Source organism: Geotrypetes seraphini, chromosome 3 (assembly GCF_902459505.1).
Source record: "Geotrypetes seraphini chromosome 3, aGeoSer1.1, whole genome shotgun sequence".
NCBI classification, from domain to species: Eukaryota; Metazoa; Chordata; class Amphibia; order Gymnophiona; family Dermophiidae; genus Geotrypetes; species Geotrypetes seraphini.
In genome coordinates, this window is record NC_047086.1 from 8,929,993 (window position 1) to 8,949,258 (window position 19,266).

General features: G+C 44.1%; 1 protein-coding gene across 5 annotated transcripts in view; it reads right to left on the bottom strand.

The window, feature by feature from the left end:
* The window catches only part of ARMC2 (armadillo repeat containing 2), a 179,442-nt gene that overhangs the window by 141,190 nt on the left and 18,986 nt on the right, over window positions 1-19,266 (bottom strand). For 4 of the 5 annotated variants that reach the window (XM_033936136.1, XM_033936138.1, XM_033936139.1 and 1 more), the window contains exons 5-6: window positions 12,564-12,747; window positions 8,088-8,146 (exon numbers count right to left, since the gene is read on the bottom strand). In XM_033936136.1, coding sequence (XP_033792027.1) covers window positions 8,088-8,146; window positions 12,564-12,747 — 243 coding nt within the window. The remainder of the gene's footprint in view (window positions 1-8,087; window positions 8,147-12,563; window positions 12,748-19,266) is intronic. The other variant, XM_033936137.1, reaches the window with a different exon arrangement.

The window sequence follows — 19,266 nt, forward strand, 5'->3', positions numbered from 1 at the left end:
TGGGCATCTTTGTGTAACCTGAACTGGCCCTTTCTTTTCCCTAACAATTGATTCCCCTCCACACTTAACACAAAACCTAAGTCCTCAACAATCCCTCACACCAACACCCAGGAAAATCCATAAACTAAAGAAATACAGATAATGGGGGTGGGGAGGAGTGTCAAAGGCAGAAGGGAATATAAAGGAGAACAGGCAAGTCATAGCACAAAGTTTCATCATTGAGGAAATGGAACACCACAAACACCAACTCACATGAGGGGGTCTTACATAGGAAAAATGGCTGTGCCAAAGCTTTCTATATACTAAAGCACGCCTAATTAGCGTCTGACGTCATAGGAACCGTTAGGATTCAAATCTAATTGGATGTGCATTGGATGTCGTTTTGCAATATACAGCTGTAGTGACGTTGTAGTCATTTCCTTCACATCTCTAAGCTTTGATACGAAGCTCTATGTTCTAAACAAAGTTACCTCTATAGCTCTGTGCCTTAAGGCATTGCTTTTCATCTTCCATATATCAGGGGGTTCAAGTCTTGAGTAAGGTTAGCAAATAGGTTATATTCATTTCTCAGCCAGGACACCTGGTAACTCTTTAGCCTTGCCTTTACATATCAATATTTTGCTTCAGCTTTTATTATGTGCAGCCCATTGTCTAATATTTAATGCAACCTGTTCTCTCTCATGCTGAACACCCTCCCCCACCAAAAACATCCCCCCCTAACTGGATCATTCTTCAACACCTGTCCAAGCCCTCTGAAGTTTGATTTAACTCATAGCTGTTGGCCAATGCCTATATTGCATCAAAAGAAACACATTCCTACTAGAATGGCTTGTAGTTAGGAGTAAATGAAAGTATCTCATGCACCTGTGGCTGCAGAATGCTGAGGAGAAACAGCAAATTCCACCACTTCTGAGAACTGTTAGGATGCAAGGAAACAAAAGTGAACAACAAACAGCACTGCAATCGGCTCTCTTTTGAAAGCAAAGAAAAAACAGCACACATTCTCAGCACTTAAAAAGAGAATAAACAGATACACACCTTAACATTCAAGCTTCCCTCATTGCAAAATGGAGGTCTTCAGTTGCACAAAACTGACCTCATTGTGACCTCATCAATCTGCACCTTCAAAGTAGTATGCCACAATTAAAAGATGTGCTGGGTGTAGAACCCACAACCTCTGGATGTTAGGAGCACAGGCTGGCGCCTAACACATAGAGCTACAGCTGCTTCTACTAAGGTCCACTCACCACCCGTTCATATCATACTTGACTGAGCTGTCTATGCTCATTAGCTATCATATCAGGATGAACTCAAATAAGTTTAAGCAAAGGAATGCCTAAAGATTTGGAAGGTTTTCAAGTAGAAAACAAATATCAACTATGTATTAAAGAATTGCAGCACAAATGACGCTGATCGGTAAGGGCAAAAAAAACACCACTTTTCCGATATGACGCCTAAACGGAACAGATTACTTACAGTCATATATGCATTAGTACAGTGCTTAGAATGAAGATTAGCGTGTGAGAAAAATGGAGCTTCACCTCACATGCATTCAAGCACACTTGGGAATATGGGTTTGGGGCTCAGTGAAAGCAGCGCTTTTAACCATTGAGCTACCACTCTTTTGTCTCAGCCTACTATGACATTATAGCTAAACTCCTTTTTCCTTAGCACTTCACTAAGATATGATATGACAAGGGAGCCAGAGACATTGGAGCAAAAGTTGCTGTAGCTCAGTGAGGAAAGGCACTCTCTACCAATCTTCCGGGCTTTGAGGGTTCAAATCCCAGCCTGTATTTTACTTGTAAACAAGACAGACTGACTCTGTAACAGTATCACAACCCCGGAGGAGGACCCGTTGCACAAAAAACTTAGCTCAGAGACACAAAACTCTGAAGAGATTTTTTCAACTGCAGAACGAACCTGTTGTGGAAATTTTCCATAGTTATTTACCTATGGTAGAATTCTATTAATCAGACGGGGTCTCCTGAAGTAGACACCGAAACGGGGCCGCGTCGGGACCCTGATAAGTATTGTTGAGACTTATCTATAAGAATTTCATGAATATTTCAGTGCCTACCTGAATGCAAAATTTATCTGATTTTTTTGAAAGTATTTGGAATGCACAATGCATCATTACTAAGATATATACACAGTAAAAATTTTTTATACCTTTGAGCTGGACTCGTTTGTTACATTTTATGAAGCAATGATTGGAAGATAAACTCTTTCCCTAAGAGGGGGTTACCTCTCCCTCTTCAGAGTTTTGTGTCTCTGAGCTAAGTTTTTTGTGCAACGGGTCCTCCTCCGGGGTTGTGATACTGTTACAGAGTCAGTCTGTCTTGTTTACAGCATAGTGTTTTTCTGACTCTTGGTTATACTCTTCCTGCTTATAGTGGAAACAATGTATTTTACTTGTGGCATATCTACCTTCCAGGTGCACTTTGATGATGCTTTCCACTTCTTATAGGAGTTGAATATAACATTACTGTGCAACTTTGCTGTGTAGCAGAAAAATAAACTTTTCCCCCTTCCATGCTAAGAATTTGAACCCTGTCATAAGAATCTGGCTCCCTTGTCATATCATATCTTAGTGAAGTGCTAAGGGAAAAGGAATTTAGCTATAATGTCATAGTAGGTGTCATACCGGAAAAGTGGTGTTTTTTTTGCCCTTACCGATCAACGTCATTTGTGCTGCAATTCTTTAATACATAGTTGATATTTGTTTTCTACTTGAAAACCTTCCAAATCTTTAGGCATTCCTTTGCTTAAACTTATTTGAGTTCATCCTGATATGATAGCTAATGAGCATAGACAGCTCAGTCAAGTATGATATGAACGGGTGGTGAGTGGACCTTAGTAGAAGCAGCTGTAGCTCTATGTATTAGGCGCCAGCCTGTGCTCCTAACATCCAGAGGTTGTGAGTTCTACACCCAGCACATCTTTTAATTGTGGCATACTACTTTGAAGGTGCAGATTGATGAGGTCACAATGAGGTCAGTTTTGTGTTTTTCAAGTTTCAAGTTTATTAGGATTTTATATACCGCCTATCAAGATTATCTAAGCGGTTTTTACAATCAGGTACTCAAGCATTTTCCCTATCTGTCCCGGTGGGCTCACAATCTATCTAACGTACCTGGGGCTATGGAGGATTAATTGACTTGCCCAGGGTCACAAGGAGCAGCGCGGGGTTTGAACCCACAACTCCAGGGTGCTGAGGCTGTAGATCCAACCACTGCGCCACACACTCCTCACCCTGAAGACCTCCATTTTGCAATGAGGGAAGCTTGAATGTTAAGGTGTGTATCTGTTTATTCTCTTTTTAAGTGCTGAGAATGTGTGCTGTTTTTTCTTTGCTTTCAAAAGAGAGCCGATTGCAGTGCTGTTTGTTGAGAAAAAAAAGGGGGTTGTAAAAGCCATGTGTAAATTATATTATTGTTTGGGCAGAAATGTGGTTTGTTATCCATGCAATATAATGTGTTCCATTGTTATGGGGTCATTATATTTATTAGGACAGAGAAAAGATGAAAATTACCTATTCAAACTCACTATTGGAATTATTGATGAAAAAACACAGCGGACGTCTGCCTCGCGTCTAACAAAGAGCCGCAATTATGATAGTTGAAACGGCATTGAAATCCAAGTTAGACCAGGGTTTCTTACGTCTACATAATACACGATATTTAGACGCAGTTGCTCGCTCAGTAGCGCTCATCTAGCGTCCCCATTTGGCATGCCCACGGAACGCCCACGTCCAGAGCTGGAGACGGGACTATGCTTTCTATAGACGTCAGTTCGTCAACTACGTCTTAGGGACGTCTATGTGTCGTTTATTTCCCAATTAACATTAATTAAGACCCTTAACTCCGTAATTATTCACTTACATCGGACGCCTAAAGCACGCTAAAATAAACGCAGTAATAGAGAATTTACCCCTACGTGTATTAGTTGTGTCTGGGAATTCAAATTGATGAGACAGATAGGTTGGGGCTAAACCTGTCATGGTTTTGAAGCAAAGGCAAGCAAACTAAAAGATGACGCATGCTTTCCCCCTTAAGCAGGAAATGATACAAAGGATTTGGATCCAGCTCATGCTTTTCTTAGAAACAGTTAGTGAGTTACATTCAATTTACAGTTAGGACTGTACTGAATATTCGTATTCAATTCAGCTTCAAACAGTGCTCCATTCATATTTTGACAAATAGTAATTTAAATTTGAATACGAATAATCTAGGGCTCTACTGTGCTAAATCCTACTGAAATAATTGGTCTCTGATTTCACGTTGCTTCTTTTAGTATTTTTTAGGTTAAAGCTCAATGCTCATTTTCGTATTCGACCAAATATTTTTGTTGGATTCCCTTGGAAAACGATTCATGTTTTCTCATTTCTGTATTGCCTGCTTTCCCAATACCCATCTTAATATTAAACCGTACCATGCAGTGATCACTGGATGCCAGATGATCACCCACTGTAATATTAGAAACACTGTCTTGTTTGTAAGCATTAAGTCCAGTATGACCCCATCCTGTGTGGGTTCCATTATCAACTGCTGGAACAGTTCTCCTTGTAGAGAATCCAGGATCTCCCTACTTCTAGAAGACCCCAATCAACATCTGGCATGTTCAAAATCACCTATTAGCAAGACTTCCCCTTTTTAAGAGATATTCTGAATGTCTACTATTAAATCTCTGTGAAGGCGGACTGTATATCACACCACTGTAGATACATTTTCCATTCCCTCTTTCCAAATTGATCCACAGTGCCTCTTCCTTGCCCTGCTGATCCTGCAATTGTGTGGCTTTAATATGATCTTTAACATATAATAATAATAATAATAATAATTTTATTTCTTATATACCGCTGTACCGTGAGGTTCTAAGCGGTTTACAGTAGAAACAGAAGAAATGCAATAAGTAAGATTAATTAAGATGAAGAGAAAGTACTTAGAGTTCCCTGACTGTCCCAAAGGCTCACATTCTTGCTAAAGTAGTAGTGCTACTCCCCCTCCTTTTCTTCCTATCATTATTCATATTCAGCTAATAGTAAAATGTGTTTCTCGGTACAGTTCTAGGTAGCAAACCCATATGATTAGACGCACATTAAATCAAGGCCACCTACCGGAAGAAATGGGAAAAATAGTACTCACACTGTGATATGCAGGCTATGCCAGCTAGGGTTGATCCTAGCCCTAAGCCAGTGGCTAGAACATATAACCCTCTGTCTCAGCAGTTTAAACCTCAAGGTGGTTCTTTTCCTGACATTTTTTCCAATTCCAGAAGAGGGAGCCGGGGAGTAGAATTACAGGCTTCCCCTCCCCCTTTCCTGCCCAAGGCTTCCAACCGGAAATGTGTTCCAGCTGGGGAGGTTGGGCGGGGCTGTAAACTCCTGAACCTAAAGTCTGAGCAGTTAGTAAGGGAGAAGGAGGGTTGTAGGAGAGGAAACCAGTCCCAGGAACAGTTCCCTCTGGCTAGCTCAGGACTAGGAGCTCTGCAGAACCCTGAATGGCCGGAAGGCATGGAGCTTGGAGAAGCCGATGCAGTGCTGTCTCCCAGTTGCTCTGAGGATCCACAGGCTATGGAATTGGGAGTGGAACCAATCCTGGAAGGACAACCTATGGACATAACCATTGCCAAAGCAGTTCCCGGTCGACCTGACTCAGAGGTACAGCTATTTCAGTGAACTTTGGGATACTGAATTGTTTGGAAACATTCTGGCTTTGTGTTTGTTTTGCCAGTGTGGTGGGGGAATTTTTGCCCCACGTTTGAGGTGGGATTGCGGGCTCTTTAATGTGGCATATATCAGCACGTGGAGCACACCACCTGGCCAGCCTTACTACCGGCTGACATAGTGCAGTGTTGAGACACTGTTCCTTTTGGGACATATTTTGTGTTCTAAGAAAAGCAAAAAGACTGTTTGTATTTTTCTGCGTAGTGCAGCCAAGGACTTTAAAGTCAAGACTCCTGAATACAGAGTCTTCCCTTTTCCTTTCTTTTGGGAGCTGTTTGGATTTATGATTTTTCAACATGGGACTAGAACATTAAGCTGTTTTCCTTTCTTGTTTGAAAAGCTCCTTGATTTATTTGAAGGATTCGGAACCAAGTGTGTTGGCCCCTTCCTATAGTGGAACTTAATAAATCCAGTCCGGATTTTCATTTTGACTCCTCTGGTTTTTTTTTGTGTTGGGGAAAATCCTGAATGTGTATATCCTGACATTTCTTGTGTATCCTACCTTAGGTCACAAGAGCATAATTATCGTCCCTGCATTCCTGGGCCTCTTGCCTAAGGGTGCGGACGACAACACCAATACCAAAATTGTCAAATTCAGATCTCTCTACCCCCTCAAACTACAGACCTATTGCTGGCATACCCATACTTACCAAACTCCTAGAAACCCATGTAAGCAAACAACTTACAGCATACATTGAAAAACACTCCATTTTGTCTATACTGGATTATTGTAATATGATATATCTGGGATCTAATAAAAAGTTTCAAAAGAGACTAAGACTTATACAGAATACGGCAGTTTGTCTTATTTTTGAATTAAAAAATATGACCTTGTTTCCCCATTTTATAGACAGTTGCACTGGCTGTCTTTTGAAGCAAGAATACTGTTTAAGTTTGGTTGGACCTGTTTTAAAGTATTGTTCGTTATGGCTCCTATTTATTTGTCTTTATGCTTTGAGCGATATAGACCTAATACTCAAAGGCAACGTTTATTTACTTTTCCAACTATCAAGTCCTGTCGATACAAGAGATTTTTCGATAAATTGCTCGGTTTCCAGGCAGGTACAATGGATCAATGGCTGAGTACCATTATTTCTCAAGCTCATTCATATATGTCCTTTAGGAAATTACTAAAAACAACGTTTATTTACTTTTCCAACTATCAAGTCCTGTCGATACAAGAGATTTTTCGATAAATTGCTCGGTTTCCAGGCAGGTACAATGGATCAATGGCTGAGTATCATTATTTCTCAACCTCATTCATATATGTCCTTTAGGAAATTACTAAAAACAGATTTCTTCAATAAATTTGTAAATTGATGTCCCAGATTACTGACTGGCAATACATAGATTGATCTTAAAGCTAGTATATTTCTTGTGGAATTTCACTGTTTTCTAGAACATTGTATTTTATTCACGTGGAGGGGCATAATCGAAAGGGACGTCTAAGTCCATTTACGTCCATCTCACAAGTCATCCAAAGTAAAAAACAGCTTAAGACACATTTTCAAAAAATACATCCAACTTTTTTTCCATTTCGAAAATCGTCTAACTATACGTCCTGCCGATCTGATTGTCCAAGCCACTAAATCGTCTATCTTTATACCACATTTCCGTCCAAGTCCAAAACGCCTAGAACAAGCCCTGTTGGATGTGGGAGAGGTCTGCAAAGTGATGGACTGCACACCCAGACATGGCACCTAAATAATGGGGTACCTTACAGGGCACTGCTATGAACTTCACAAAAAGGGTGCCATGTCTTATCCTCCTTAAAGCTCTCTTATAGGTTATGGTGAGCCCCCCAACCACCTCCAGAATCCCCTAGACCCACTTATCTACCACCCCAATAGCCCTTATGGCTGCAGGAGCCACTTATATGCCAGTCAAAAAGGGTTTTGGGGGTGTATAGGGCAGTGCGCATGTTTAAGTATCAATGCAGTGATTACAGGGGCTTATGGGCATGGGTCCTCCTCTCTATGGGTCCCTAACCCACTCCCAAGACGACTTAAGCTGCCTCTGTGCTGGACGACTAGGCTTTCCTATGCCAGGCAGCCAGGTGATGATGGTCTGGAGGCTGAATTTTAAAGGTGTGATTAATATTTTTATGGGGGTGGGGGGGGGGTCGGTGATCACTGCGGTAGTGTGTGGGGGTCTATATTATGTGTTTGCAGTGCTTATCTGGTGAGTTTATGTGGGTTTTTGTGACTTAGACCAGTGTGCTAGGCAGATCTTGGTGCATGATGGTGTGATAGGCTCTGGCTGTGGTTTGGAACTGTACTCAGGTCGGGAGGCATTTTGGAGATGAGCTGCTCTGATCAAAGAGAGGGCATGCAGGAAGAAGAAAGTGTCAGCACTGTACCTGGTTTACTGCTCACTTCAGCGCAGTCTGGATCACTGCCATCTCTCCCAATCAAGTCACTTAAAAAAAGGAAAACACAGCTAGTGAAAACAAGGGCAACATTATTTAGTGCGAGTATACAGAAATATATAAAATGGCTTGCATAGTCTAATATTCTAAATATCCAACAGATTTCTATGTAACAAACAATGCCACTTTTTAAAGTATTACGTCCTGATAAAAGGAAGCCTTAAGACATTAACTACCATAGAAACCTATGGCAATGTGTGTGTCTAAGGGCTCCTTTTACTAAGGTGCGCTAGCGGTTTTATCGCGTGCTAAGCGCACGCTACAATGCCACACGCGCTAAACGCCAACGCCTCCATAGAGCTTGCGTTAGTATTTTTCATTTAGCGCGTGGTGTGCGCGCGCTAAAAACGCTAGTGCACCTTAGTCAAAGGAGCCCTGAGAGCTTTGAAAATGAGCCTCTGTGGGCTAGATGCACTGAAGTCAGTGATCGTTGCTTTTACCGACCCAATCCACAAAACAGCTCACCGTGTGGTTTTCCCTCGATTGCCCATTTTCCGACCCACCCATGCAAAGTAGCCAAGCGACTGATGCACTAACATCGCTTGGCTATGAAAAAAAACCAGGGGTTTTAGCTATCAGAACAAAACAACTGCTCTAGACCTGTCGGTAAAAGAAGAAAAGGGGGGTAATACGATGTTCATACAAAACTTTAAAAGAATTCTATATTTTGCACTATATTTGTCCCTCCCGTGGAAAATGACAAACCTTCCCCTCCCCAGTGCACCATGTGAACCTAAGGCCCTTCCCAAGGGATAAGTTCCACATTCATGCACAAAAGCAAGGATGCATTTGGGAACACAAGAAAAAAGACAGGGAGCAGAATGAAAGGGGGAAATATCCGAGATTGTTTCTCTTAGTACAGTGTGAATGTTATTCAAGTGTTGGTCTTCTGCTCAACCATCTCTCTCCCCTTCAATCCGTGCAAAATTCTGCTGTGAGAGCTGCCAAGCTCACATTACCCCTCTCCTCAAGTCACTTCACTGGTTCCCTATCCATTTCCAAATACAGTGATACCTTGGAATCTGAACTTAATCTGTTCCAGAACCCTGTTCGAGTTCCAAGACAATTATTTCCATTGAAAATAAGAGAAACTGGATTAATCCATTCCTGGGTCCCACAAACTCAAATTTTAACAGGAAATACACTGGATTTTAAGGTAAAATATTAACAAATATTCCAAAGAAGCATTCATACAATGTACAGGGTGTTCGGATTCCAAGACAAAATTTACTACCAAAAAAAGTTTGGATTCCAAGTCGTTTGAGTTCTGGGGCGTTCGGATTCTGAGGTACCACTGTACAGCTCAAAATCCTCATACTGACTTATAAGTGCACTCACTCTGCAGCCCTTCAATATCTCTCTCCCTCCTATGCTCCCCCCCATGAACTCCATTCATCGGGCAAATCCCTCTTATCCATACTCTTCTCCTCCACTGCCACCTCCAGACTCCGTCTCTTCTGTCTTGATGTGCTGTATGCATGGCAGTATTCAAATCCAAACCCTTTCGCTCAAAACTATACTCAATTACTTTCAAAAGAATACCAACAGATGTTATAATTAATAATGGTCTAATACAGTGTTTTTCAACCTTTTACACCCGTGGATCAGCAGAAATAAAAGAATTATTTGTGGACTGGCAAACTACTAGGACTAAAATTTAAAATCCCCGTTTCCGCCCCATCTCCGCAAGCTCGGTCACTTCAGTAACTATAGAAAAATAGACAAATATAGTGGAAAATATAGACAGCAGATATAAACTCTCAACACTGACACGTTTTGATCACTAAATTGAAAATAAAATCATTTTTCCTACCTTTGCAGTCTGGTGATTTCATGAGTCTCTGGTTGCGTTTCCTTCTGTCTGTGTATCCTTTCTTTCATTTCTTTCTTTCTGCACTCAGGCCCAACAATTGTCCCTTTCTATTTCCTCCCTCTTTCCTTCCTATGTCCTTAGTGCCTCCTTCCCATGTCTTTAGTGCCTCCAGTGCCTCCTTCTCATGTCCTTAGTGCTCCCAGTGCCCCATTCCCATGTCCTTAGTGCCCCCAGTGCTTCCTTCCCATGTCTTTAGTACCCCCAGTGCCTCCTTCCCATGTCCTTAGTGCCCCTTCTTGTCTTTAGTGCCCCCAGTGCATCCTTCCCATGTCTTTAGTGCCCCCAGTGCCTCCTTCCTACGTCCCTCTCACTGCCTTCCACACTTTATCCCACCCTCACCCCCTAAGCCAGCCTGCCTGCCTGTCTATCTCTCTCCCTCCCTCCCTGGCCAAAGCCAGCCTGTTTGCCTGCCTACCTCCTTCCCTCCCTGCCACACAAAAACAGCCTCCCTCCTTCCTTTCCCCTGCTCTTACCGCCCTGCTGCTGCTGCTAAAGCCAACAGGAAGTCTTCTTTCCGACGTCAATTCTGACATCGGAGAGGATGTTCTGGGCCAGCCAGGCAGGATTGGCTGGCCCAGAACGTCCTCTCCAACATCAGAATTGACGCCGGAAAGAAGACTTCCTGTCGGCTTTAGCAGCAGCAGCAGGGCGGTAAGAGCAGGGGACCGGGGGAAAGGAAGGAGGGAGGCTTTTTTTTTTTTGCGCGACAGGTAGGGACAGGAAATGATCGCCTGTCCCGTTGTCCCCGAGCACAGCTTCGGGACGCTGTCCCAAAGTTGTTTGTAGGGACAACGGGACAGGAGGTCTGAAAACAGTCACCTTAATCTTGCCGGCCCTGCACGGACCGGCAGAAATTTCCTGTGGACTGGCACTGGTCCACGGACCGGCGATTGAAGAACAGTGGTCTAATATATGCTCAGAGACTATGACAGGGGTAGGGAACTCCGGTCCTCGAGAGCCGTACTCCAGTCGGGATTTCCCCAATGAATATGCATTGAAAGCAGTGCATGCAAATAGATCTCATGCATATTTATTGGGGAAATCCTGAAAACCCGACTGGAATACGGCACGTATTAGCTAAACAAATGTGATCCGCATTGACAATTTTCAATGGTGGCATAGCACAAACAGATCTCTTTTTTAGATCTGACAATTACTCTGGACAATAATAGGTTCAGCACTCTATTTACAGGATGCACACTGATAGGAACAATCTATTAAGATATGAGAGTTTTCACCCTAAATAGTTGATGAATAATATACCAATAGGCCAACTCGTAAGGCATAAACATGCTCCAAGCAGAAGATATGAGAAACAGGTTCAAAGAGAGAGGTTACCCATCGCCGGCATTATGAGAGCATACAAGCGGGCATTAAAGCCCAGATTCTGTAAACTGGGTCCTGATTGTAGGCAGCTGTAGGCATCCTACAGCTGTCTAATCAGCCAATCAGGCAGCACATTTTCTAAAAAAATGCTCCCCAGGCAGGCCGCCTATATTGAAGGTGCCTCCGGGAGCCTAGGGAGGCCCGCAAGCCCGCCTAAGGCAAAACGGTAACCTTAGGCAAACCTAGGCGGCCCTATGCGTCTCCCTAGTAAGTAGACGCGGCTATACTTAATCGCGACAAGAGATCTCCCTGCCACAATTAGTATAGCAGCCGCGGCTACGGCCACCAGTCTCCCCTTTCCCCACTCCCTAAACCAACGAGGCAAGAGGGATGCTCAATCCCTCCTGCCAAAATACCCCCTACCCGCCCCCGACGATCGCCGGCAGGAAGGTGCTCAACCCTTCCTGCCGGTAGACCTCCCCCTCCCCCCGAAGATCGCTGGCAGGAGGGTGCCCAACCCCTCCTGCCGGACCCCTCCCAATGAACCCCCCCAACAAAATGCCCCAACCCCCTGCTCCCCGGAACTTCCCCGCAAGTTGGCCGGACGGACAGATCCTCGCACCGGCCAGCCGGCATGCCCGCCTCCATCCAAATGAAGTAGGTCCGCCCCTCCCCTGCCCAACCCACAGGAGAATAGGCCCAGGTTCCTAAGGCCCCTCCCGCCAATCAAGCCCTAGGCTCCTGTGGGTTGGGCAGGGGAGAGGCAGGCCCGCTAACAGGATAAGGACAATGGTGAAGTGAGATTAACTGGAACCTTCCACAAATGCAAATCGCCCCACTTCAGAGTGTCAAATATAAGGAAGGAGGATAAAGGGTCTCAGAAACCCACTTGATTAAACACATAGATGTGTAATATCAAGACTAAATGGGTTAGTCTCAATCATTGACTCTTATCACCACCTCCTCCTTAATGCTTTGCTTAAATCTTACTGTTGCTAATTTATACCATGTTTTTTTGAATTCCGTCATTGTTTTCATCTCTACCACCTCCCTCAGGAGGGCATTCCAGGGCTCTCCCACCCTCTCTGTGAAAAAGAACTTCCTAACATTACTCCTAAGTCTGCCACAATTCATGCCCTTTCTCTGGAAAAGATTTGTATCCTATCTCCATGATTTTTTGTGAGCAATTAACCAAAGGCAATACTTGCCATTCACTCGCACGATGAAGCGGTGCTGACCTAGCTGTCCCTTTCCCCATCATCTGCTCTTCTTGATGAACACTGCTCTCCTTACAGAAGAAGTTCACATTCAGTTCAGCTGGGCCTCCAGCTTCATTTCCACCTGAAAAACTAGCCTTCAGAAGTGGTTCTTCTAGACACAATCTCTTCTTCACTGTAATGATCAAACATAATGTTATGTAAAAACACTCAATCTAAAGATACTGACAGTCATAGCAATTTTGACTATCTTTAATTTCATTAAGTGGTGGTTTATAGGCCCTAAAATTAGTAATATAAGAATGGAGCATCCACTCTACACTTCTCTTTTGCAGTGGGAGTTCCTCTAAAACTCTCTCGTGCATGCTCCATCCTACCTCCTGACTGCTGGGCCCTGGGTCAGTAGCTCCAGATGGGGCTTCATGCCACTCAGTTGGAAAAAGTCAACAACAGGTCTACCTTCTGCTTTACTGAGATTATAACAGTAAGATCTTAGCTGGCTATTTTCCTTTCCTGCAGTAATACTGCAGAATTCATTATGCCTCTGTTTGATAACCATTCCTTCGTAAAGCTTGTGCAGGAACTCACGAGACTGCAACAGGATTTGCGGCAGGCATTTTTGATTGTGGCTGTCACAGGGCAGGAGCATAGGAAGAAGAGAGGCAGAAGAAAAGTCTGCAGAGGTCAAAGAGGCAGGAGGAAGGTGGGGTGGTTTAGAGTCAGCTGGGACAGGATGCGGGAAAGATCGCTCCTGTCCCAGCTCACTGCTGGAACACCAGGCCCACAGGAGGCCTGCAACAAGTCTGGGTGGGGGTGGGCACAGGCCAGAGGACTCAAATATAAACACCAGGCCCACAGGAGGCCTGCAACAAGTCTGGGTGGGGGTGGGCACAGGCCAGAGGACTCAAATATAAACACCAGGCCCACAGGAGGCCTGCAACAAGTCGGGGGGGGGGGGGGGGGGGGGGAGGGGGGAGGGCACAGACCAGAGGACTCAAATATAAACTGAGATTTTGGCCTAAAAATCTCAGTTTATATTCAAGTATACAATAACCCAAACTCAGAATCAGACAGCCCACTAATTTCTCAAGAAGCCAAGTTTTAAGCTTGCTATTGCTACATTTATTTATATTTATAAATCTAAAAATGAATATGGCTAAAAAGGAGCTGCTCATCTTCCCACCTAAACCCACCTCCCCACCTCTCTGTGGACAACAGTCTCATCCTCCCTAACTTGTCTGCTCGCAATCTTGGTGCCATCTTTGACTCCTCTCTCTCTCTCCTTCTCTGCCCAGATACAACATATCGCTAAAACCTGCCACTTCTTCCACAATACTACTACCAAAATCCGACCTTTCTTCTCCAAGAATGCTACCAAAACCCTTATCCACACCCTCAATACCTCATGCTTAAACTGCTGCAACTGGAGGGCTACCATGATTCAGCTTTTGCAGGTGGAGCATCAGATGGTGTCCAACATGGACTCTCGCACAGGGCGCCGCCTCCAGGATGTTTGGTCACCCTTTTGGAACTCCCTAACTCCAGCTGCGCGCAGCTATTTACTTAATTTGTGACTGTATTTCCGAGCTCTTTTCTGTTTTTCTTTCTCTCTGTCTCTCTGCCTGGCCCCCCGTTTCTGTCCTTGGCTGGCCCCCTGTCTGTATTTCTCTGTCGGCCTCCCAGCACACCCCTCCCTCCAAAGTAGCCCCCTTTCCCTCTCCCCCTCCACTTCCCTGAGCCCTATTTTTTTAAATTTTTTTTTTACCTTGTAACAGCGGCTGCACACCCCGGAACCGACACTCTCCACTAACAGGAGAGAAAATGCCGGTGCTGTCGCTTGAAACCGCTACCGCCACTCTCCTGCCGGTCCACAAACCGCCAAATGCGCCTGAAGACGACCGCTGACAAAGCTTCACAGTCGCGCGCCTCCAGCCCCTGCAAGCGCCGTGAGGTGTGAATTAGAATACTGCCACAGAAGCACACCTCACGGCACCAGGACTCATGAATTTCAAGAGCACATGCGCGCTCTAGGATTTTATTATTATTGATATCCAGTTGGACCTACTGGTTCTGATTGTGTTTCTTCTCATGCACAATAAAGATGATGTTTAAAAAAAAACAACAAACTGCTGCAACTTGCTGCTCTCAGACCTTCTACTCAGCCATCTTTCTCCCCTTCAGTCCGTCCAGAATTCAATTCATCATAATTGTCTCTGATCTTTACTTTTTGTAAACTTCTACACACATCCAGGGTAGGGTGGGTGGTTGGGTGGGGTTATTTCTTTGTTATAAATGCCCTGTACTATTTATAAATAAAAAAAATAGTACAGGGGATTTATTCTTTACTAGTCTTTAAGCCCGTTACATTAACAGGTGCTAGAATAGATGTGTCTTTCTCTCTCTCTCTCCTTGGCTGCTTTCTGTCTGTCTTTCTTTCTTTCTGTCTCTTTTTCCTCCGCTGTCCACCACCACCCCTTGCCAGCTCCCTCTGTCCAGCAGTAGCCCTTCTCTCTTCCTTTTATGTCCCCCGTGTCCAGCAGCACCTCTTCTGTGCTCCCCCTGTCCCTCTTCCCTGCTCCCCAGTCCATCAGCACCTCTTCCGTGCTTCCCCTGTCCCTCTTCCCTGCTCCCCGGTCCATCAGCGCCACTTACCTGCTCCCCCTGTCCAGCATGTTCGTTTGCAGCCTCTTTCCTGTTCCCCTGTCCATCAGCACCTCTTCCGTGCTCCCCCTGTCCCTTTTCCCTGCTCCCCGGCCCATCAGCACCTCTTTCGTGCTCCCCCTGTTCCTATTTCCTGTTCCCCCGTCCATCAGCACCTCTTCCGTGCTCCCCCTGTCCCTCTTCCATGCTCCCCCTGTCCCTCTTCCCTGCTCCCCGGCCTATCAGCGCCCCTTACCTGCTCTCCCCCTCCAGCATGTTCGTTTGCAGCCTGGTGAGGATAGCGGTCAGCTGTAGCGAACCTCGCAGGCCGCTATGCACCTCTGTAGCAAGTTTCTTTTGACTCAATCGCGTACGTCAGAAGAAACGTGCTACTGAGGTGCTGAGCGGCCTGCGAAGTTTGTTACAGGTGGCTGCTATTCTCACCAGGCTCCTTTGAAGAGCGGTGTCGGCAGCGGTACTGGGCGGCGATGATGCGGCTCTGGCGCCGCTGGGAGAGAGCTTGCCTGCAGCTTCCTCCAGCAGCAGCATTTGGTGAGTGAGGGCGGGAGGAGGGGAGTGGCCAGAGTGTTCCCTGCTGCCGAGTTCTAAAATGGAACACGGCCACGGATCACACACCACAGCGGCAGGGAACACGAAACCCTTAGGGTTTTATTATATAGGATGTAATTTTATTGATTGACAATAAGTGCTTACTGAGTGGAGCAGAACGGGTACAAGTGGATCGATTTTTCACTCCATCAAAAAAAATTTCCCTGTAACTTCATCGAGGGTCTCCTAATCTTTGTAATTTTTGATGGAGTGAAAAATCAATCCACTTGTACCTGTTCTACTCCACTCAGGATTTTGTAGACTTCAATCATATCTCCCCTCAGCCTTCTCTTTTCCAAGCTAAAGAGCCCTAACCATTTTAGCCTTTCCTCGTACGAGAGGAGTTCCATCCCCTTTACCATCTTGGTCACTCTTCTTTGAACCTTTTCTAGCGCCACTATAGCTTTCTTGAGATAAGGAGACCAGAATTGAACGCAATACTCCAGATAAGGTCGAACCATGGAGCGATACAGAGGCATTATAACATTCTTGGTCTTGTTAACCATCCCTTTTTAAAATAATTCCTAGCATCTTTTTGCTTTTTTGGCCGCCAAAACACATTAGGCGGGTTTCATCGTATTGTCTACGATGATACCCAGATCCTGTTTTTGGGCACTAATCCCCAAGGTAGACTCTAGCATCTGGTAACTGTGATTCAGGTCATTCTTCCCAATGTGCATCACTTTGTCCACATTAAATTTAATGTGTCATTTGTACGCCCAGTCTTCCAATTTCCTAAGGTCCGTCTGCAATTTTTCACAATCCGCATGCATTTTAACAACTTTGAACAGTTTAGTGTCATCTGCAAATTTAATCAGCTCACTCATCATTCCAATTTCCAGATCATTTATAAATAAGTTAAATAGCACCAGTCCCAGTACAGACCCCTGCAGCACTCCATTGTTTACTTTCCTCCATTGAGAAAAATGACCATTTAACCCTACCCTCTGTTTTCTATCCGATAACCAATTCCTAATCCACAACTGAACTTTGCTACCTATTCCATGACACTTTAATTTTCTCAGGAGCCTCTCGTGAAGAACTTTATCAAAAACTTTCTGAAAATCTATGTACACTATATCAACTGGCTCATTTTTATCCACATGTTTATTCACACCTTCAAAGAAGTCAATCAAGTTTGTGAGGCAAGATCTCCCTCGGCTGAACCCATGCTGACTCCATCTCATTAAATCATATTTGTCTACATGTTCCACAATTTTATTTTTTATAATTGTTTCCACCATTTTGCCTGGCACTGAAGTGAGGCTTACTGGTCTGTAATTTCCCAGATCTCCCCTGGATCCCTTTTTAAAAATTGGCATAACATTGGCCACCCTCTAATCTTCAGGTACTACAGACGATTTTAGCGACAGGTAACAGATCACTAACAGCGGGACAGCAATTTCATGTTTGAGTTCTTTTAGTACCCTGGGATGTATACCATCCAATCTAGGCGATTTATCACTTTTTAACTTGTTGATTTGGCTTAGTACATTTTCCAGATTCACTGAAATTTCTTTCAGTTCCTCCGAATCATCACCCTTGAAAATCATTTCCAGTTAAGGTAGATCTCTTATATTTTCTTCCGTAAAGACCGAAACAAAGAATTCATACAGTCTTTCTGCTATGGCCTTATCCTCTCTGAGCGCCCCTTTCACTCCTTGATCATCCAACGGTCCCACAGATTCCCTCACAGGTTTTCTGCTTCTGATGTACCTAAAAAAATTGCTATGAGTTTTTGCCTCTTTTGCAAGTTTTTCTCTTCATATTCTTTCTTAGCTGTCTTTATCAATGCTTTGTATCTAACTTGCCAGTGCTTGTTTCTTCATTTGGATCCTTTCTCCATTTTTTAAAGGATGTCTTCTTGGCTCTAATAGCCTCTTTCACTTCATCTTTTAACCACGCCAGCTCTCGTTTGCTCTTCTTTCCACCTTTGCTGATATGTGGAATACATCTGGTCGGGGCCATTGTGTAGTGATTGCACTAGCAGTGATATCTTTGAATGTGGCTTTTGCAAGATTCCTGAAGCAGCCTCGGCGAAACAAGGAAGTTCCCGATCGGGTCCTGTAGTGAAGACACCGTTTCAAGTTCTGCTGTCCTGCATGTGCATGTTCGTTTGGGGGATCGTGGCACGAAAGGCATGAGATGACCGGCAGCTAAGTATCTGTTTTTTGCCATCTCATACGCTGAGTTGAATCTGTGCCTGTTAGTGATTTTTGAACTTTCCCTGCATTTTGGATGTTTCAATCTCCAACTGGAGAGTGGTTACCTCTGATTCTTGATTCAGTGATCATTTTGATTCAGAAAAATGGAGACCATATGAGAGAAAGTGTAGCTTTTTTTAGCACATGAAGCTGAACTGAGGCTTTTTCTCTACTTTCTTTTTCTTTTCTGGTTCTCTTGTGCTCCTTTTCCCCCTGTTTCTGCTTTGAATTTAGTGTGTGGTGTATGATTGAGGTGGTGTATTTCCTCTATCTGTGAGTGATTATCTGGCAGTACTGAGTAGAATTGTAGGGGATTCTAGAGTTTTGTTACTTGTTAATTTGGTAATTGAAATCATCCATTATTACACTATTGCCCATTTCTCCAGCTTTCCTAATCTCTGAAAACATTTCTTCATCTGTCTGCTCATTTTGTTCCAGGGGAAGGTAGTACACATGGAATTTCTATCCACACTGCTATCTATGTCATGCTCGGTTTTTGTGCAGGAGGGGGGAAAGGCCAGTGCATGGACATTGAAGCCAGTTGTAGCAAGTAGTGGAATGACCCGTTTTGGCTGCTAGGATCTCTTCAGCTGGTGGGAGCTTGGGGAACCCCACCAGCCATAACTAGGGTGCCAGAACACTGGGTGAGCCCAGGCCCACTCGAAGCTACACTATTAGTTTACCATATCCTCTCTCTCTCCTTTAAGTCCTTATTTCTTAAAAGTTCAACATGGGATCAGTTAAGAAGACTGGTTAAAACGACATCTGAAAGTGATCATCATCCATGAAATTTCTGTGTAATTGGTTCTGCCATACAGAGCCAGAAATTTCATGGATAAATGATCAATTTCAGATGCTCCGTATGCCTAGATGTCTTATCTTTTGCTTTGAACCATCAATATGAGATGGCTACTGATTTCGTTTGACTTTTTACATATTCCTATTTAAAGAGAACACACTGCAAACGCTTCAAGGAGAATGAATTATACAGTGGATGGGCACAAGGAAACACACACAGAAGAAATGAGGATTTGCTTTCCAGAGACTTGTTTTGATTGTAACATAGTAAATTACAGCAGATAAAGATATGAACGGTCCCTCCAGTCTGCCCTGTAGCTATATGCATGATTGAATTGTCTTTTTTTGTCTTTGTTTCTTCTGGACCACAGACCTTAGAAGTCCACCCAGTACCTTCCTTAGGTTCCAGCTACTGGAGTTGCTGTTGAAGCTTATTCCAGTCA